General features: G+C 40.2%; 1 protein-coding gene across 22 annotated transcripts in view; it reads right to left on the bottom strand.

Annotated features, from left to right (window-relative positions):
* Window positions 1-22256, bottom strand: part of LTBP1 (latent transforming growth factor beta binding protein 1) — a 205960-nt gene that overhangs the window by 25659 nt on the left and 158045 nt on the right. For all 22 annotated transcript variants that reach the window (XM_065058017.1, XM_065058007.1, XM_065058009.1 and 19 more), the window contains 5 exons: window positions 20835-20957; window positions 14900-15022; window positions 12144-12269; window positions 4368-4493; window positions 2130-2273 (listed from right to left, as the gene is read on the bottom strand). In XM_065058017.1, the coding sequence (XP_064914089.1) occupies window positions 2130-2273; window positions 4368-4493; window positions 12144-12269; window positions 14900-15022; window positions 20835-20957 (642 nt within the window). The remainder of the gene's footprint in view (window positions 1-2129; window positions 2274-4367; window positions 4494-12143; window positions 12270-14899; window positions 15023-20834; window positions 20958-22256) is intronic.

The raw sequence follows: 22256 nt of genomic DNA, 5'->3' as shown, positions 1-22256 counted from the left end.
ATATTTTTTTTTTAAACCAAGACCAGTCTGTGTCTACAAGCTTGTAATTTCTCTCTCATACATTATTAACCCTTTAGTAAACAGGTTGTTTTTGACAGTGGTTTCACTGGGTATGTTGGCAAAAGGTGATAGGAAATACTTATTTCTTTTCATATAATTATTTTGTTTTTTTTTTTTTTTTTTTTAATTTTATTTTTTGTTGTTACAAAATGTAAAATATCTCTCTACCCAAGGCACACTGGTAAAGCAACAAAATGTTATCAGATTGTTGATATGACTGTTCTAGTAACAATCTCTAAGGGAGATGCTGTATAGTTGTTGCTAGACTGAACTATGTAGAAATAGATTTATGTACCTCAGTGTAACCTTGATTCAACAATATGCTTCAGCATATGTTAGATGCAAAAATGCCCTTTGGTGGTATAGGATTCGGTGGATAATCGAGATACTAGCATATGCTTAGTCTTCAGCATACACTCAAATATTTGCCTAAATAGCATGTAAAAACACTGAACTATAGATATCTGAAACAGGATAAAGCAAATTCTTCCTTTCTGAAAATAGGCATGGTGCAAGCTAATGCTGACAGATGATGTCCACATGTGCCACAGGAGCTCTCAAAGCACCATGCCTGACGTGATTATGTGGTTTGTCAAAGCCAGAGGATGCATGGCTATTCCATCGTTCCTTGCAGGGAGGCAGCATCCTGTTCCTACATGATCATGCTACAGCCGGTCTAGAGGGAGGCTGAAGTACTCATGGTTGAGCAAACCAATGCAACTGTTACTGCTCATCCTGCAGTCAACATATGGGGCTTATGCCACTTAAAAACGGGAGGAAAAGACTGGTTTTGTTCCCTCTCCAGTTGACAGCGGCACAAGGGCCGCCCATTGGTTCCTAGAATGAAACAGAAACAAGCAAAGGGAGCAGATGTAGAAGAATGAAGTGTGTATTGTCAGCTCCTGAAATGTCACATCCAGAAGTACATGGGACGGGGCATGGTACATGGGCATTGCTCTGCTGCCTCAGCCATCTTACTGTTTTTCATTCCTCCTTCATAAAAGAAGCTCCTGTAATCCTGAATCTTTCTCACAAAGATTTTCCAAAGGTTTCAGTTTCTTAATCAGCTGTCAATGACATTTCACAGGCAACTTCCTATCCGCTGTTCAGTGATCTCAATACTTGTTGCAATTAGGTCACAGATATTTCAACCTTGTTTACCAGTCTGAAAGACCATGAGTGATAGAAGAAAATAGCCACAGTCTTGTAAGCTGTAGCATCTGCAGCCTGGCACTAGAGCCAGGATTTTGCATTTTAGAGGGGGGAAAGAAGCTGTGCAAGTAAATCCCTTCATTTCTTGTACTCTACTGCTCCTTATATTGGGCTTGTTCCTTTCTCCAAACTGGATCAGTGTAGAAATCTGGCGGCAACTTCAAGGTATCTAAACTAATTTTTAACGAGCATATTCCCAGTAGTATTTGCAACACTCCAAACACCTGATAACAAAAGCTCACAAATCCAGTATGATAGACTACTAGGAAAGACAGGACAAAAGATGGAGTAAAATGGGCAAGGGCACTCAAAGCGACTTACAACAATTCAGTGTGGTGGTGTTTTTTTTTGTTTATTTCCCCCCAACTACCTTTTCTGAGTACTTACATTAGTACAAGGTAATGATAAGATGATACTACTATAAACAAATTTTGTTTTTAATCATATGCTCCTTTAAACATTGTCCAAGCATACTAAGGGAAGTTTGTAAAAATTTGAACAAAAAATAAAATCGCTCAGCCACAGACTTGATTGTGTATCACATTTCATTGTTACAGTACTGAAAACAAGAAATTGTTTACTCTTAATTGCTGTAACTGTTTATTATTACCACCAAAGCTGTTGACATACAACATTTAGAAGGTGTTTCTTCTCTATTTTCACTGTTCGGGATTCACTGATAGCCTATTCCATCCTAGAAACACCTCTTCCCATGCACACACTTTCAAGAAGACAAAGTTCTAAATTTTTCTCTTGCAGTTAAAGCAACACCAGCATTTTAACCAACTTTACCTTTCCATTAGTTACATATGCAGCGGAAATCACACCGAGCATGCAAAGATCCACTGGTGTTTTACCTGGCGAGGTACGGAAGCGACACTGTCCGGTCATTGGATCATACTCCTGGTTTTCATCAGAGCAGAGGCACAGGAAAGAACCATCTACGTTTTCACAGAGGGCTTCACCGCATACTCCACTCAGCATTTCACATTCATTCACATCTGGGAAAAAAAAGCCAGAATATAAATAATTTCAGACCCATTACTGACAGTTTGTTCTTTTATCTGCTCTATGGTCTGCCAGATTACACATGTGATGATCTCTGGGGAAGGATTAAAAACACACTGATACCCAAGTGGATTCATAAAGAAGTAGTCAGTTCTTTGAAATAAAGGCCTCTGAAAGCCGCAATGCAGTTTATAGACTGTTGGTGCTGATTAGGTGCTGCTCATAGACTAGAACACCAGTTTTCACTTTTTTTTTTTTTCCCATTTTTCGGGGGGATTCTTTTAAATTTCTTTTAAATTACTTTTAATTTTTAAATACTTGCTTTTTGTTGTACCCTTTTCTTGAGATTTAAGATTCACACTCATTTCATTTGTTTTCCTAAGCACAGACTGTAATCAAACTTCTTCTTTATTATTGAGCTTCCACTGAATTCAAGGAACTAATGAGTAGGTTTTGGTGCAATGCAGACTGCATTATGAAAAGAGAATTCCCTTTTCTCATCAAAACCCCATTTTCTTCATGAATAGCCACTGAACAGTGAATTCTCCAGCCCCAGTGCCACTGCTTGCCTTTTGCACGCACAGCCTCACAGGCTGCTCTGGAACCCACAAGGGTTATGCCCAGGTCGCCATGGGAGCCCCCGCTGAACAGTGCAAACTTCCTCTCTCTCAAAAACCCCACATATTTTTAAACTTGGTTTCCATAGAGCTCCCAACTCGTCCACCTTGAAACGCTTTTTTGATTGACAGGAGAGTTGTCTGCTGTTTAAACCAGGCTTACTAAATATTGTCAGGACCATTTAACTTTACTGTCTTTTCAGTTGCTGATATTTAAGTTTGAAAATCTGTTTTGTCTACTAAGGACATAATCTAAAAATTATAATTTGTGTGTCATAATTCAGAAATTTCTATAATTGAGTATAGCGTAAAGGATAACTTGTAAGGCGACTTTTTATTGTTTTTACCTCTTATCCAGCAAAAACGAAAATCTAGTTGTATGACTGAATGTTGATTTTTGTGCATTTTTATATAAATATGCATTTTTAACTTGCGGTTTTCTCAGCACTTTTAAAATATATTTTTTTCTTTATCTTTTTGCTGCATTCCTATCATAAGGAATAACTCTTCTTCTCTGGGGAAGTTTAGTTTATTTTCACACCAGCATTTGCTTTCTATATTTTTTTCTTTCTTTGCTTCTGTGAAAAGTCACTGTATGCAAAAATAGTTTGCAACATACCAATGTCTAAATGCCAAGTGGCATAAAGAATTTAGTACATCAGAAAACAGATGTAAACACTTCTGTAAACCTTCTAACTCTTCCTCTCTGTTTGGCATTCTATTTAAGTCTCTGTTCCTGGTTAATGTGCTTCATCCTGACTCTGGCTTGAAGAAATTGCTTAATGAATACTCTTCATTGATCTGTTATTAATTTTATATTAGAAATTTGTGCTGCCTCAGATGGCTCTCAGGTGCAAGCATCCCTGTTAACAGATCTGGAAACCTATTACTCATGAGAGAAATGTGAAATATTTACACATTAACAGAAATCTCACATCTTTTCATGGTGATGGGTGTCTTTCCTGGAGCTCAAAGCCAATGTTAAAATCTGTTCAAATATGATGTTCCTAGGGAGGTTGCCATCTAGTTCAGACTGGCTGCACTACGTGCCAGACGTTATTTCCTGTAGGAGGTAGTATAGAGTCCTGGTTATTCAGCTAAGAGACTAAACAGACTTGCCATCTAAGTAGGCTAATGTATTAAATTCAATCTGTTATGATTTATATTTGTGAATTGTCCTGACGTGCAGAAACAGTGGGGTTTCCTTTTTTTTCCAGCTTATTTGCTATTGGTTTCCAGTCAGTCCCAATCCAGGTTCTCATTAAATGGATATGCAGTTTTCATTTTCCATCTGGCACAAAGTTCAGTGAGTAAAGCACAGCTCAACTTTGTTTTGCTAGGAAGTGGTATAACTTTAACAAAAAATGATGGAAAACAAAAACGTTTTTGTGAAGAAATGCATTTTGTTTATATGCTGCCTTGTGCTCACCAGAACCTTGCAGGAATGATTACTTGCACCTAAGAACTCACCAGTACACCCTTGGCCATCCTGTGCGTCCTGATACCCTTGGTAACAGAGGCAGCGGTAGGAGCCATCCATATTTTCACAGAACCCATGACTGCCACATATTGTGCCATTCTCACATTCATCAACATCTGCAAGGAAGAATTTTAACATCAGACAGGCCGTGTGACAATCAAAGGCAGACATTCATACAAAGTGCAGGAAAACAACAGAGGAGCCAATTTTGCAAACAGATGCAGCCATGTCCCCTTTATACATTGGGAAGAAAACCACAAATGACAAGACACAAAAATTTAATGTAAGCACACGTACAATTTAAGAAATTGCTTCAGTGTTACCTTCACAGGAAGTATAGCAGACAACGGTTTTGGTCAGCTGGCTCCCATGTGTTTCACCAAATCTCCCAATCATGGCATGATGCTCCATACCACAGAATAAGACATATTTAAAATATGACCATCTCTCTGACTTTCTTTCAGATTTTGCCAGTGTACAACAAGAAGTCAACGACACATGTAAAAATGAAACCCCTGTATGAAACTGAACCCCCTATGCCTAAAAGAAGAGTTCAAGGCTATGGTTGCATCCATTATGGAGAAGTGCTGCATTGATCTCATTCTTGCTGTCAGCACCAAAGAGAATTTCATGGTGTATGTATGTGTAAGTGTTAAATGTCTGTGGACTGAGCCTTCTGGGTTTAAATTTACACGTATAATCTTACTCAGGTAAGTGAAGTAATTACAATGTCTGCACCCTTTCCATACTGGCCCTTTCATTTGTAGTTCCCATTTGTGGTTTGCTGGCCTTACAAGTAAGAGTCACTTCATGAGTATGTCTCTGACTCCGCTGCCCATCAGCCTATACTGAAGCAGAGTGACTTGTGGCAGAATGTGCTTTATTCTTGTAAGTGTATTACAAGAGCTGGGAATGTATTATTTTTATCTTCATTCAAAGACCTAAACTCAAGGTCCTGACCATCTGTGATCATTGAAGATGTCATGGTGTGTTTTTCTGGAGGAAGAACTTAACTGAAACTGGGAGCCTGCCAGGATACTACTAGGATTAGCACCTTCTGAATTCCTCTGCAGTTCGAAGCAGAGAAATGATTGCTGTACTGCTTTCTTAGAAACGGTTATGACTGTTAAGTAAGTTTGTTGTCCACTGGGAATTACCTTCTGCACTGTACCTCGGGAAATTACATTTTAAATAGTGAATAAAGTGATTTGCTTTTGCTTTCTGCACATTAGAGGAGACCTTCATGTGATGATGCCTACCATCATTCTCCTCCAGTGAAGGCTGTAGGGCACCCTCTGCACTAAAGGGCTGGTGGAACTGAAACCCACGTTGCCAGAGACAGAGGGCTGCTCTGAACAGGTGAGCAGCACTGCTGCTCAGTGTCTCTCTGAGAGGAGAGAGTATGGCTCAAGTGCAGTCCTGTCCACTCCTCCAGCTGTTCACAGCTGACTCAAAAAAAAGCCCTAGAAAAGTCAGCAAAGATGGACCTCACTGTTCTCCTGACAATGCTCACTGAGCAAGGACAATTTTACTTTTAAATTGTGTCTTATGCTTGGCTAAAAAGGAATTCTTGGTCTTTGAGCCACGTGGTCACAGCTACCCAAATTTGACCAGCACATCATTACCATCCACACGTTCCCTAACAGGTAACCTGTTGTGCGGCCCTCCTCTCCCCAAGTGCCCAAATTCATCTATACATGCTTCTGTCTGCCTCAGGGAGATACTTTTTTGGGCTCCTGAAGACCAGTTTTTCCTATTTGCTGTGGCTGGGGTTTGAACAGGTTTAGAACTGCATGTAAATTTTTAATGCCAGAAGAGACTAATCACATCATGTAGCCTGACCACTTAAATAGGTTAAAAATGTCTCCAGCAAATTTCCTTAGTAAATTGTGGAATTCTAACATCTTTTTCAGAAAGGCATCTATTTTCACTTTAGGATGTTTAAGTGATAGAAAACTTCACTCTCCTCCTACTAAACTGATTCTCTGGTCAACAACCTTCAGCTAAAATATAAAAAATACAAAATTTATGCAAAAACTGTATGCACTACATAGACTGAAATCTAGGATAATTGTTAAAAGTTGTTTAAAAAGTACTTGCAGATGGAACTGGCAGAATAATTTACTTGGTATCTTGGTTTTGTCAATGAAGGCTTTAATGTTCTTTATAGCTTGATTTATTAAACAAAGGAAAATATTGAAGGAATTTATCTTAGAAGGGGTTATTTGTAGTTGGCAAAGAAAACAATAGCTCCTATGTTTATTCTGAAGGAACTGACTGTGAAAATTTGAAAGGTTCCTGCACACTAAACTTACTGAAATCCACTACAAACTCTCCTTAGTAGAGCTAATTCTGCAATAAGAGTAAGCAATGTCTATCTGTATTAAAGACACTGTCAAAGGTGAAAGGTCAAGTATTATCTTTGATACTCTTTCCTTTTCCAGTCACCATAATGCTGGAATTATAAAAAGATGCATATAGAGTTACTGGGAGAAAGAAGATACAAGTTCTTTACGGTCATGTTTTTCTGGTCCCTCCCTTTTGCTGCTGTGCGTTACACCTGCAGAACATATCTTATTTAAATTTTTATTCTCATCTGATCATCAGAGATTCCCATATCTGGTCAAAAATTCTGAATACTCTATCTCTTATTCAGAAAATCCTGTTAAGAAAGGGAATTCGAAATGAGTAAACAATGGTGGATTGACAGAGAGGAATTTAAGACAACAGACAATAATGCAGTGTTTGTATTTTTGGTGGCCAACTATAGTGTAATAACAGAAGTTCCTGAGCTCCAGGACAGTTACTCTGTTAAAAGCCTAGACAGAAGAAATTACAACTGGGGATTTTAGAATTACCTAAATTACAGTATTTCTCTTACTTAATAGCTAAATGTTAAAGGAAACAGATAGGGGAATGGATCATGCAGCTGGTTCTCCAAAGGTAAACTAAGGTCATTGACTAAAAAGATGCAGAAACAAAACTTGTGGTTGTAGCAAGTGTCCTAATTTAGTTCATAATATTGCCACAGAAGAGGGCTTTGTCTTTAAAAAGTACACAGTCTGAACATGACTGGATCTTTCACTGTATGGCAAACTAAAGAGAAGGTCCAAGCATCAAATATTTTTCCTTGTCTAGACAGCTCACTCAAAGGACTCCTGTTTTACAGCCGGAAAGGGCATTTGTTTCTTAATTTGCACTATAAAGCATGAGGCTTGCAATCGGCACATCTCTTGCTATATGGAGACAAAGCAAGGGGAAAAACTAAATATGAAACTAATCTACCTCATGTCTCTACAGTGACTAAAGCAGCTCTCTGTAATTACAACCTGGTTTAGAATCCATGACTCAGTGCTGCCTGCTTTAATCAAAACTCCTTTGATCTAACATCATCAGGATCTAAAGAAAGGCAAAACACTTGTGTGCTGAAGCACATTCCTATTCAGCTCAGCACTGTATTCCTGTTTTCTGCCGACCTGACCAAGATGAAGGCATCCTTAACCTCAGGCGTGACATTTAAATCTCGCTGAAATCTACTTACATGGCAAAGTGTCTGGAAGAGGAACTGTTTCCTAGGACAGTTCTGTACGGTGCTTGGAGGAACAGAGCTCTGATTCTGAGACTCCCAGGGCTCCCCATAACACCCATACATAAAAATCACTGTATGAGAAAATTAGAAAAATGAATATTTGAATAAGGACTTTGACCATCTAGAGGCAGTAATGCTGGATGGTCATTCCAACATTGCAATGACGTGTGTAAGAAAGAGATTCTTGTTTCTCCCTTTGTGTTCTTACTTCTCTAGCCAGCATCCAGGTAAGAAGTAGCTGATGCCCTAAAACATCTCTATCAGCAAACATGAGAAGGCTGGGGCAGTCTGTGATTGTCCATTGTGAAACAGGAAGGTAGACCACAGAGGCATGCTCTGGAGACGCATACTTCAGTCCACGTTTGACAGAAGCCTGAGCTTTTCTGCTTCAGTATTTAACCAGAGTTGGTGAAGCTGTGAAGTCATCTACTACATAAAATTTACTCCATGTATCACATAACACTCTACGCCAAAGGAGTCCTATATTTCCCATACTCTTTTCTTAAAGCTGCCTTGTCTTCCCTATATTACGGGCAGAATAGTGGTTGTGATGTGCAGTCACAGCAAATATCTACTCTCTTAAAATGTCTTTGGTTCTTTGTTTCCCCATCAAAAAGCTCGGTTGGGTGACTTGTTCAGTGGACAAGGAAAGGAGAACAGGGTACAAGACAGTAAGTGAGGGGGAAAGGAAGAAGTAGAGGTCAGAGAGCTCTGGTGGGATGAGTAGGTTTTTTTGGAGTGCCTATTGAGGCAAGCAGTGAAGCTCAGGGCTTGGAGCAGAGAGAGGGAAGAGTGAGGGAGCCACTTGAGAGATATATAGGATTGAACATGGAGACAGAAGAGGCACTTGGGGCAGGGTATTGACTTCAGCATCAGAGAACCTCTAACTTGAGTTTTTGCCAGAACAGTTGACTAGCAGCCAACTGGGTAAAATGCTGCCTTTAGAAGAAACCCAGAGAACTCGACAGGGAGCTGGGGAGCACTCCGAGAGCCTCCTGTTCAGAGAGCCTCGTGCAGCCAAATTGCTGAGCCTGGGGCCAGGCAGCAGTGGAATGTCACCGCTACAACAAAAGTTTGTCTGCACCTTGGAAGAAGACGCAGTCTCCACAGCTGTTCAGTTTACTTTGGCCAATGGCCATAAAAACTCTGTACCAGAACTGAACCACATGGGGTTCTTAAATGTTTTATGTTGTTGTTGTTTCTGACTTTTCAAAAAAACTGACTCAAACCCATGCAAAGCCAGTCTGGAGATATGGAAAATCTGCTCCCCAGGTATAGAGAGGCGTCTGAAAACAGCAAAATTGCCTCAGGTTCTTTCTCTGATGGTATAAACGGTTATTCTCACTTCGCTAGAAGCAAATTCACAGAGACATCTAGTGTAAAGAACAGTAGCTCCTGCAGCTGGAAGCCGCATCCTTTCTCAGTACCTGGAATGTCACGCATTCTTTGTCTTTCTGATCCTTTTGTTTCATTTTGCCCTTTTGCGTGAAGCTGACTCCACTACAAATATTAACACTGATGCTACCAGTGCTCCCTTAAATGAATTTTTTCAACTCCAGAGTTGTTTTTATTAAAACGACAGAATGGAGAAATGAATCGTGGTAGAAAAGGAGTGCTGCTGCTTCAGAAGTACCCTTGCTTTGCCAAGTTATTAAAATGCTTTTCCAAGTGCTGAATACAAAGTCTGATCTGTATTCCATACACATCACCAATTGTGAAGCACACTCAACTGGTTTTGTACTTGTTGTTTTATTATTCATTAAAAAGTTCCAAAACTACTCACAATCCTGGAAATAAGATCTTGTGATTTCATCTTTTTCTATTTAGTGTAAGTTTGGCTTTTTTGTTCTAATGGAGATTAACTTTGTAATACTTGATCATATGTGATAGCAACCCTTCCCTGGGAACTGTGCTACTTTATTAACTGTCAGAGATCAGACAGAGGAGCTCACTGTTCCTGGTACATCCCCTGAAATTAGATGCCACCAAGTGGTGGGTTTGGTGTTGTTTTTTTTTTTCTTCTTTTTTTTTAAGGTTGTGTTTCTATTCAGTTCTGCCTCTTTTAATTTCTGAGAGTTTGATTTCACAACGTTACTAAGTGTTCTTCTAAATTTGGTTTGGAATAAAGTGTTTGGTTTCTACTAAGAGCTGGCTGCATTCTTGTCTGACCACTTTTTTTTTTTTTAGCTATGCTCAACAGTGAGGCAAAACACCTGCTACTACTTTTCTTGCAGAGAAATTGAAGATATTTAACCATATCCTTCCTAAAGACTGGGTGAAATGTATCCATGCTGCCAAAGGAGTCCATGAACATGCTTTGGAATTATCCCCATTACTTGAAATCACAAACCACTGCCTTGTCCATCAGTCACTGGAGTTACTCAGATTCTTTCTCTCTAGCCTACCAGACCAGGCTTTTGTCTTGGCAGCAAGGGAACGCTGCTTTCAACTTATGCCATGATTACAAAATAAAGTAAATGTTTAGACAGGAAAAAGCACCAAAAATACTGCAGGATTTTTTTAAAGTTATCAATAATAATTAAAACATGAATAGTTTGTTTGATGTCATGCTATATCTAAATATACAACACTTATTCCCTTACATCAGCATAACGGTATTCTTGACAGTAGTGTATTTCATTTCATTAGATATTATATTACTAACTATATGGCAGGTTATATGCCAGCTCAAACAGTAATGCTGTAAGGCTGTTTTTCCTCTGGTAAAAGTAGGAGCAGTAAACGGAACAGTCAGACAAAAGCTTCAGTACACCCCCTCTACTGAAGGAAGAACATTTTCACTGTCCCTCAGTGAACTATAAGGAGAGCTGGCCCATGAAAACCAATCATGTATGGATTTCCTGGCCTATAATTTGGGAGAGAGAACAGCTTTGCTCACTTCTTGGATGCTTGAGATCCACTATCCATAGGTTTTAACACTGAGCTATCATCTGCTCAGTGCTCCTCCTCTGCGTGCATCCTGTCAAATTACTACCATATAATTTTTTTCCCTTCTGAACTTTTTGAACAGACTTGAACAGTCCTGTCATCCATAAGAACAGCCATTTTTCATCCAGTTAGGGGAACTGTTGCTTTGTGTCAGCATCACTGACTACACAAAGCCACAGATCATCTTGGTATCATCGCATACAAGTCTCCGATTTTAAATTCCGTGCAGGAGTGCAGCATCACTAGCAAGTGTGTGCATTCCATTAGCAACAGGATATATTCTCATGCTATAACCAAGTAAAAAGCCTCATTACACCTAAATTCTAGGCTCCTGGTTGATGTTTCTCACTGGTGTTATTAGTGGAGCAGCTTTTACCACCGTATATGAAAAATACCTGTATAAGCACACCTGCATATGCTTACAAAGAACAAGCTGGCATTAGCACTGTAAAGATCTAATTACTGCTATTTACTCCATTTCTACCATTTCAAAATGTCTGAGGTTCTATCAGACAGCATTTTACTACAGTTTCTCACTGGAGTTACTTATGTTGTATGGATGCTTCATCTGCATCTTTTCAAAAGAAAAGTCTTGACAAGCAAGGTTCTTTTGTCTCACACACAGCAATGAGAACATTCAGGCAATTCAGGATTGCTGCTAATGCACTTAAGCTTTAAATTAAATAATCCTAAATATTTATGGCACAAAGGCCTTACCCACAGAAACTTATCAGAAGCCTGAGTTCCAAACTAATTTTACATGCATTCTATAAACTTTTATTCCTTCCACCCTTGCTATAAGATGGAAATAATTTACATTTTCCTAATTATTACAGATGTCTACTTGTTTAATATATCTTAAGAATATCATTCCCTCCTTTGCCATCCTTTGCCAGAGTTAGGTTAGTATTCCTTCTTTCTCACTTATTTCTTGTGCTGAAAAATACAATCCAATGTTAAGATAGGAAAATTATTAAAAATCAAGAAAAGTTAACACAGCTTATAACAAACACGAACTCCATCATATTGCCCATTTTGTACATTTCCTTCGTATGGTCAAACAGCAACACAGTACACCCTGCATGTACAAGAAAAAGAACAAAGGGCCCTTACATGGCAGATCACAGAGTTAATAGTAGTTTTGGGGTATCAGACCCAAACTGACTGCTTTTCTCACCCGGCTAATAGCAGCAAATCAGTGGGAATGCATTACGGTAACTTGTCTCACCTTCACATGTCCGACCATCTGCAGACACAGAAAAGCCCCGCTCACATATGCACTGGTAGGAGCCATCTGTGTTGAGACACTCCCCATGAGGCGAACAGAGGTCAGATCTCTCACATTCATTGATATCTAAAAACACAGAGACATTAATAGCTTTGAAAATCATCCTACCTTTAATATTAACCCTAATTTCAATTAGTCTTAAAAGGAGCTTTTATTTCCACCAGCTATGTAAACAGCTATGTAAACGGGGTTCATTTTCCAGAGTAACCAAATCTTCAGGGATGACTCTTAATCTCTGTATAGGCATCAGTATGTTTTGCTGCATCATACTCTCGCTATATCACACTCTGTGATGAGGATGAGCAGATGAGAGTGATTTGTGAGAGATCAGTAAAAGCTCCATACTAGCCAACATTTCTGCGTTAGGGGAATTCTCAGTCGGCTCCATCTCACTGCTCTTTGCTGTGTGCTGCTCAGCTTGTGCATCTGGCTCCATGTGTTACCAGCAGATCTGGCGTTGCATCTTTCCCAGTAGGCTGATTTCATATAATTTAAAGCCAAATGCTCTGTTTTGCTGATGGGGAATGGGAATGGTCCCAAAAAGATTGCTACATAAGAGTCTGTCTTTTTTTTTTTTTTAACTTAGCATTTTTCAAATTTGTGAATGTGAAAAACAAGCATTTCTTTCTGATTGATGTCTTATCTTAACCACAAAACCCACCATCACAACTTAAGTACTGCATTCATTCATTAAAGAGGTACCACTTTCACATGAATTACCATTCACATTGTAATTGCACTTTCATATTTTGCTTTATGAAAATCTACTAAGAAGTTTTCAGTACCGTGCTGAGATCAGACACACAGTTATGAACAAAGCTTACGCACATGGCTCACTCATCCATCATTGCAGATAACAGAATTTCTTATTCCTATCTGTGTCTTTTGTTGCTTAGATTCTGGCTGTTGTTATAGCCACACACAATGCATCCAAGTATGGAGACTAAATAAATTATTATTCCAATACTAGCATTTCAAGACCCATGACATCCATTATAGAATTTTCTTTAGATACAAACTGATCTGTCTTGTTTGTAAACCTTCTAGGCCAGCATCCTTGCTAATAAACTGAGGAAGTGTGGTCTGGATCATTGGGTAGTGAGGTGAACTGGCTAAAGAGAAGAAGCCAGAGAGTCGTGGTCAATGGGGTGGAGTCTAGTTGGAGGCCAGTATCTAGTGGAGTGCCTCAAGGGTCAGTACTGGGACTATTCAATATATTCATCAATAACTCAGATGAGGGAATAGAGTGTACTATCAGCAAGTTTGCTGATGACACCAAGCTGGGAGGAGTGGCTGACATGCCAGAAGGCTGTGCTGCCATCCAGCAGGACCTGGACAGGCTGGAGAGTTGGGCAGGGGGAAAATTTAATGAAATATAACAAGGGCAAGTGTAGAGTTTTGCATCTGGGTAGGAACAACCCCGGGCTCCAGTATAAGTTGGAGAACAGTGTATTAGAGAGCAGTGTAGGGGAAAGGGACCTGGGGGTCCTGGTGAACAGCAGGATGACCATGAGCCAGCACTGTGCCCTTGTGGCCAAGAAGGCCAATTGCATCCTGGGGTGTATTAGAAGGGGGGTGCTAGTAGGTCGAGGGAGGTTCTCCTTCCCCTCTACTCAGTCCTGCTGAGACCACATCTGGAATATTGTGTCCAGTTCTGGACCCCTCAGTTCCAGAAGGACAGGGAACTGCTGGAAAGAGTCCAGCGCAGGGCAACCAAGATGATTAAGGGAGTGGAGCATCTCCATTATGAGGAAAGGCTGAGAGAGCTGGGTCTCTTTAGTTTGGAGAAGAGGAGACTGAGGGGTGACCTCATTAATGTTTACAAATATATAAAGGGTGAGTGTCACGAGGATGGAGCCAGGCTCTTGTCGGTGACAACCAATGATAGGACAAGGCACAATGGGTACAAACTGGAACACAGGAGGTTCCACTTAAATATGAGGAGAAGAAACTTTTTCACAATGAGGGTGACAGAACACTGGACCAGGCTGCCCAGGAGGGTTGTGGAGTCTCCTTCTCTGGAGACATTCAAAACCCGCCTGGACACATTCCTGTGTAACCTCATCTGGGTGTTCCTGCTTCAGCGGGGGGATTGGACTAGATGATCTTTTGAGGTCCCTTCCAATCCCTAACATTCTGTGATTCATAAAAACAGATGGCAAAAGGGAGTCATGAGGCATGTCTAGGTGTTGTGCCAACATGGGGTTGGGATCATTCAGAACTAAAACCTGGGAAGTATTTTTCTGGGTAGGCAATGCTGACTCAGCCTCAGATAACACATTCTCTTCTTCCCCACCCATCTTTCACAAAGCACTGCAAGTGTTTCAGAGGTGAGAGAGGTTTATCTAATGTGACTTGATGCTAACTGTACTGCTTTTTCTGTTACATCACTGATTCACAAACATAAGAGGCTCTGTCAAAATATATGTTTCCAGGATTTGGGAAATTGCAGCACTGTATCTCTGTTAGTTCTAATATGGATCCTCTTTCAAGTTATGAAGGTTGAGTTTTCAGCCTCTTGAAATAATTTCTCAGCACATATTTACCAGAGCAATAAATTATGAGAAGAGTAAGAAAGTACTACAAATGATAAATGAGTTTTTCTTCCTTAGCATGATCTGTGACTATCACAAGTTATGCTTCCAAACTTGCACATTTATAATAATGACACAGGTATTTTTATAGCTATTTCATACCTTGACAGCCCCTATTCGCTATCTGCTGGAAACCATCTGGACAAGTGCATTTGTAAGACCCGTCAGTATTAATGCAGCTTCCTCCACGGCAAATATCACTGTCTTGAAGGCATTCATCAACATCTGAAATAAAAATGTAACTGAATTATTAGATTATGTAAAAACTGATGAAACTTTTAATAGCGATACTTTGATATTAATGTAGGAAGTTGAAGCTACAATGCTCTTTAATAATGCTGTGTGTCTGTGTGTGGAAATAAAGTGTACTTTAGGTTATCCTTTTATTTTGCCTTTCTTCATATCATCAAACTTTTCGTATTTCTTGAGAGCTTTAAAATTTGACTTCATATGTCATTCATACCTAGCAAACATGTCTAACGTGCCATCTGCATCTCTCATGAAAGCTATCTTAACAGATCTTTATACCATGCTCTGCTATAATGGTGACTGTCGTGTTACAGTCATGCAGTTCAAAAGAAATCCAAGCAGCTACACATTCAGAAAACAGGCACAAGAAATGCCTACTAATGCAAAATCTGCACCTTTGGAGATGTTTAGATCGCTGCACAGAGATCTCTGAGCCGGAAGTGATTCGACTCAGTCATCCCCGAGAGCATGGGCAAGCCCAAGCATAGCTGGTGTGTCACACCAGACAAGACGTGCCTGCGGAGACAACTCACAACCAACTGTGAGGACAGGAGGCTTGTAGGCCAGGGACCACCCTGTGCCTACCACTGTGCTAACACGTACTTTTCTATGCAGTTCACGCGCTGCAGTACGGACATTTGCAGGCTTAGCAGCTTGGTCACAACGCGGAATAGCTGGTTTTGCACAGCACTGCACTCAAGCTGTAAATCCAGCTCCAGCGTCAGGGCTCGCAGGGTCCAGCTCCTGGCTGCCCAGACTCCCTGTTCCCAGCACCATGCCTCAGGCCTGCAGGCTCTGCCCCCCTCCTCTCTTGACATCCAGAGCATAAATGCTCACTGACACAGAGCAGGGCAAATTTCAGGATACAAACTGGACATATGGTAATCAAATATTTCCAGAACAGGACATTGGCATTGTCTGCACCTAAAGTCTTTTCTTCCCTTTGCCTTTCAAAGGGCTTAAAGGCAGCCCAGTGGAGGGAACAGAACCCAGCTACTGCAGGTACAGGATTAACTCAGCAAGTGTCTACATTCCAGTGATTTTTATACAGTTCTGTTTCACTACAGCTAAAGATCACAAGGTATTTGATGACCGGTCCTCTAAATTTTAAAAGCAAACAGAAAATGAGAGTCAAATAAAAGCAGCATTTCATAAACACCTTTCCCCTACGTTCACAATACTCTACCTCATAACTCACTAAGTTTATTGCTCTGATAATGCAGATAGTTTCCTTTGAAAAGCTGTTATCAAAGACTTTTTTACTGCCTTTAATTATTCTGATTTCTTAAGCACGGATTTTAGCTGATTAGAATTGTAACTTTTTCCTGTGCTGAAGGAATGAATAACAGTTGTAATCAAAAAAGAGGACATGACCTCATTTCTACACTTATCTCTGGAAAGACCACACTATATTGGAGTGGAACTATCCCTGGGATTTAATCTGTTTGATAGAAATAACACACAGGGATAGCGTTCTTACATGAAGAAATGTTATTGCAGAGAAAACTACACTTAATGCTGACAAAGTTATGACCTTTTGATAACCATGTTTTATAATAATTTTCATTGTGTTTATTAAAACAGCAATTAATTTTGACTAGGAGCATAAAAAAAATTAATGGCTCCCTTGTGCTGAGGTAATGCCAAGTCTCACAACAAGAAGGCATCTTCTGCCAAATTCAGTCAAAATGCATTATATTCTGTATAGGACGCAAACCTCCCTTTCTCCAATGCAACTCTTCACAGGTCTTATGGTCGCTGCACAAGAATCTCCAGAAAAATCAGAGACAGAAACTCATGCTTGAGATGTTCAGTGCTTTTTGGCACTCTTTACACGTGCACGTATTGAGCATTTTGGCTAGCAAAATCTCTGAAGGCTCCTAGGAGAACACTGGAGCCTCCTATGCTTCAGACAGGCTCTTTTCCAGTAGCCCAAGTTCTTTGAGATGTTTAATCCATGTATAGTCCAACTGGTACATATTCATACTTCCTGTCCGTTGAGACAAGGCCACAGGTGCACCCACATTTTGTGTTCCCTCATACTAAGAGCAACACAGGGCAGATACTCTCAGTGTCACTTTATCTCAAGAACAAGACGCTGAGTGAGAGAATAAGGCAGAAAGAAAACAAACATGCATGTGTTCAAGCATCTTGAAGACCTCTGACTACTAGGAAGTAACCTCTGTTTCTATCTTCAAGTGAAAGTTTGTGCACACAGCCCACCTGTGGATGGTCATGTACTTCCAGGCTACCAATTTCCAAGCAGAAAATAGCAAGTCTCTACAGGTACTGCCCAAGGGAATAGTTCTTCAGCCCTGGATAACAGGGTATCCAGGCCTTTACAACAGGAATGGACATATGGATTATTACTCTCAGGTAGAAGTGGAAGTATGAAGGTCTCAGTCCAGCTTTCTCATTCTGTTAAGAGATCAGTGCAAGGATGCATACAGAACATGTATACTGCACATATATATGCATACACCAACGTATGGAACAATTATTTGCAAATAACCTTTATTCTTAAACAAGGGAAATACTGTGTAAAGACTTCCAGACAAAAGCTTCAGCCAGAGAGTTGCCAGAAGCACAGCTGAAAATGAACACAGCATAATTCTGCCAAATTCTGCAATATCCCAAGAAGCTTGCACAAGTATATAGTGATTGAACCAGTAAACTGTTTCTTGAGCTGCTACATTTTAAAGAAAATTCCTAAGTAGAAGAAATGCTTATTAAATAAATAAGCACATTTCTTGCAAGTGATTTGCCAATCACATTTGCTTTACAGCAGGATGCATTTTTGGGCATCCTCTGATATGACAAATGTCCATCCCTAAGTCTTTGAGAAACTAGACAGAATTTGAATCACTCTGTTCTTTTCACACAGCTGTGCTATGCTATACCCACAGTTTTTGTCATCTCTTTCCTGCTTTCTCTGTGAAGTATTAGAAAACATTCTGGTAAATAAGCTAATCTGAAAATCAGGGGCCATCACATGGAGAAATGCTGGATGTCTTCTCAAGGTGATTTTCTCTTTATGGGAGTTCTGCCCTGCAGTTCATGCACACAGCTGGCTGAACTAACAGTCAAGCAGAAAGCCATTTTCATGAAGATGGGAACCTGGCTGTGAGGCTGAGGAGCTTCGCTGATATGAAAAGAATGTGAGATTTAAACCTGTAGTCAACTGAGTTCCCTAAATGTGCACTGAATACTTCAAGTAGCTTTCAAAAACAATTACATCACAAGGTAAAGAAAAACATGAGAAGTGAATATATAGCAGATAAACCAGCTGCACAAAACATTCTTATGACAGCAGAACAAGCATAGTCTGTTCAAGCTTAATTTCCAAGGTGTAAAAAGCAGTCTGTAATATCCTGTACTTCAAAAAATATTGAAGGATTATAATGAAAGCACAGAAGAATTTCTTCCACTTCAAGAGGTGAACAGATTTTGTGCAGTAGTTGTAATACTTATGAAAATCTTCAGGGAGCAAAATGTCTCTACAGAAATTAACTACCCTATCACTGGGTGGAGAAGCTGTAGGTTTGGTTACAAACCTTTGCAAATGAGACATAGACTCTGGTGTGAGGAAGCAGTTTTACCCTCTTTCCTTGTATGATCCAATCTTTCTTTTGCCTTGAGAGATTTGGAATAAATTGCCCTTGAACAGGATCAAGAAAGAGATGAAGATAAAGCAGAGACCTGTCCTGACAGGCCATTGCATAGCAATGGAGAGCAGCAGAAGTTACTGTGACTTCTTGGGCTGTATGAAATGCACCAAAGCAGTCTCAAGAGAAATTCTGGAAAACATTTGGTCCTCAAGTACAACGGATTTCAATTAATTTCTGTATTTCATTTGCTCTTCTTCACTACAGGATGGTTTAATTGACCATTTCATATGCTCACACATGCTAACTAATCAAAAATCTGTCTCTGCAGACTTGATGGTTTGTAAGGCTTCTTGCTGAAGGAACCAAAATGCTTGCAACAGTTACAAATCCCACTCTCTCACCATCTCCCTCTCTGCTATGCAGAGGAAAGGAAGAACCTTTTCTAGTTTAAGGTGGATGAGGTAAGAACTCATAATTTAAATTGCAGCAATAGAAGATTACCATAACACATATGGGAAAAAAAAGAAAGCCTGACACAAGAACAGCAAAGCACTGGCACAGGCTGCTTGAAGAGATGTTTGCAATCTTGTCTGCTGGAGCCTACTCAGAGCATGTTTGATGAGTCCCTGTCAGGAATGACACCATATGGTCTGTTCTGCCTTTAGGAGGCAGGATGGACCATTGACCCCTTCCCACCACATTTTTCTTTGATTCTTGATACAGCATCTCTGCATCTGTTGCAAGAGATCATGAAGATCCTGAAGCCAGGTGAGAGCAAAATTATTTGACACAAGTCTCTAGTGCCTTGCATCATCAGCCCACATTTCCTGAAGCTGAGAAAAGTGATGCTGGTATTCAACAGGAACTCTGAGAAGATACTATTTAAGTTCTTCTGCGACCAGATTCTCCAAACAGGTCAATATTGAAGTGTATCAGTGTGCTGAAGAGATTTGATAAGATATCTTTATTCCTTGTTGGTGAGAACCTCAAGAGATGCTGTCACTCATTACACGTGGACAATCCAGTTTCATCCTTGATGGTAAAGTCTGGCCTGATATTACAGGTTTGTCTTGAGAAGACAGCATTTAGTTGGTTCAGGGCGAACTGCTCTTCTTCCTTGATGACTTGAAGAGGAGGTTTCCTGACCTATTGCTGTGGGTCAGAAGGTGGGAACTGCCTCCTAGAGTGCTGTGTGGAGGGTAACCTAGGAGCAGAACACTATCAGGGAGAACAGCAGTGAGCAGCTGTGTCTTCCGTGGTATCCGCAGCTACAGAAAACACACCAGAGACTGGACGCCTGTTATGTGCTATTGCCACATGTACAGTGAGAGCTTAACTGAGAGATTTTTTCCCCCATAGGATGAAAGAAGGAAGCAACTGAGCTACAATCTTTTCTGGAGCTCACTAGTGACTAATCTCACATGCTCAAGGTGACCACGAGGAGTGCAAAAGATGTTCCCTATCAGGTGGTATAGGCAATGATGAAGAAGAAAGAGTACCTTGGAAATAATTAATTAGAAAAAAACCTGTTTGCCAGTTACTGGCCAATTAAATTGTTTTACTTGAGAGATAATAGAATGTTTCTGGTTTCTGTAACACGGCATTTCTCTCTATATTTACTGTATGTATTTCACTTCTTATTTGTTTTTACAAGCTCAGTATGTAGACTGCCTTCTGAGACACTGAAAGCTGTGAGCTCCAGCAGATCCCCCTGGAGCTCACCTTATACTACATATTTTCTCCTGCCAGTGCACATGTGGGATTATGGTGGCTGGCTACAGGTTCCCACAACCAGCTGGAGAAGAAGTTTCAGCTTAGCAGGGCCCCAAGTCAATAGTGCATGCTGTAATACAGAACCACTTTGTCAGAATTTAAGCAACAAGGTTTGGAAAGGCTTAATTGTTTTGGGTAATAATGTCAACTGTTCTTTCAGTATTACTGTTTGAAACACATGCGTTGATTTCTCGTATGCGGAAAGATGACAGGGACTATTTCTAAGAACCCATTAAATATGTGGCTGTGTAGGTAGGGACTTTTGAAAGGTTGACAGTAAAGCATAGAGGAAGAAAGAGAAGCAACATATCTTTCTGGCCCATTCTCTAAAGAGTTCATGGCTGTAGCCGAAATACTCAAGATCTTATTGAGAAAAATGCATCAGTAGCTTAAGTCCACATGCTTACCTTCACACTGATCTCCAGTCGTTGATAATGCATAGCCCTGGCTACAAATACATCTAAAAGATCCTTCTGTGTTCCTGCAGCGTCCATTCGTACAGAGTGATCGCTGCTGGCATTCATCTATATCTGTAGCAAAGAGATGGTGAAAATACCAATTACCAGTCAAGGGGTGCAATAACCAATTCTGAACAAAACACTAAAGGAGAGGGCCAGTACTGCTCCTTTTAGTCTTATTAACAAATGCAGGCAGTCAATACAATGCACAAAATATATGAAATGGCAGACTGGATGTTTTCCTTGAGATGACTGCATTCAGCATTCTCTCCTATATTGTTAACACAACCCTCAAGCACAAGCGGGTACATACAGACACAAAAATACACACACATGCTGCTTGAGAGCTGCTTTTGTTTCTTTTCTATCTGGCAAAGGTAGCAAGACAGCCACTCGAGTGAGTCAGCAAAACCCACAAAATACTTTCCAGCAGGATCACTGCCTTTTAACAGGGTGTGGTTTTCAGATGCATACTGACAGGCTGTTCCCCTTTTAAATTGTACCTTCAGGCTCCTTTAAATACATGCCTTGTAACAGTATTAATCCTCTAAGTGTCAGGAAATGTCTCTTTGCCTCCACAATCACAGTTAATCCCTTAGAGCTTCAGTTCTCATAAACCGGGGTCAGACTGGGTTAACTGACGGACTTGAACATCAAACTTAAGTTTTCCTATGAAAACCTCAAAACATTGGAGGGGAGTGGCATTTTGAATTCAGAACATAGCATGTCTTGTTTGAGCTAGGAAGCCTGTTTCCCCTCCCTTATTTATGAAATACTCATTAAGGAAGAGAAATTGATATGGTAGGTTCTTAGTCACTTCTAGGATTTAGGAACAGCTGAATGTCTTTCTGAAAATACACTCCAATTCAAATAGGAGAAAGTTACTCAATGAGGTTTTTCAGGTCTGTGTTACGGCTATGTGGTTTGACCTCTTGAGTAATGGTCCCTTGCAACCACAGAAGTTTTGAATTTAAGGATCACCAAGATCTGTGAGGCTGCATGAAGCATCTGGGCACGTCTATGGGTCCTGACTTTTGAAGGGTTCACTTTAAGAAGAACAGTCTGCACATGCCAGCTCAGCTTGGCAAAGGCCCTTTTCCATGCAAGGCTCAGAGGAAGCAGTCAAATTTTGTCTACATACTTTCCCCAAGACCAGTCTGCTGTGTGTCCTGGACAGCACATTTAACTTGCTCAAGACACTTAACTTACACTGATGTTTTGTTTCAAACTTCCTGACAAATTCACATGAACGATCGTTTAGTTTTACTGTATTATTTTTAGCACTCAGAAGTCTGAAAGTGTTTGGTGCTATACACAGACACTTAGGAAAGGGTGGGGGGAAGGGAAAAGAAGGAAAAATCAACATCTGGC

The sequence above is a fragment of the Columba livia genome, chromosome 3, assembly GCF_036013475.1.
Source record: "Columba livia isolate bColLiv1 breed racing homer chromosome 3, bColLiv1.pat.W.v2, whole genome shotgun sequence".
NCBI classification, from domain to species: domain Eukaryota; kingdom Metazoa; phylum Chordata; class Aves; order Columbiformes; family Columbidae; genus Columba; species Columba livia.
Note: the sequence above shows the minus strand (reverse complement) of the source record. Positions and strands in the feature narration are given on the sequence as shown.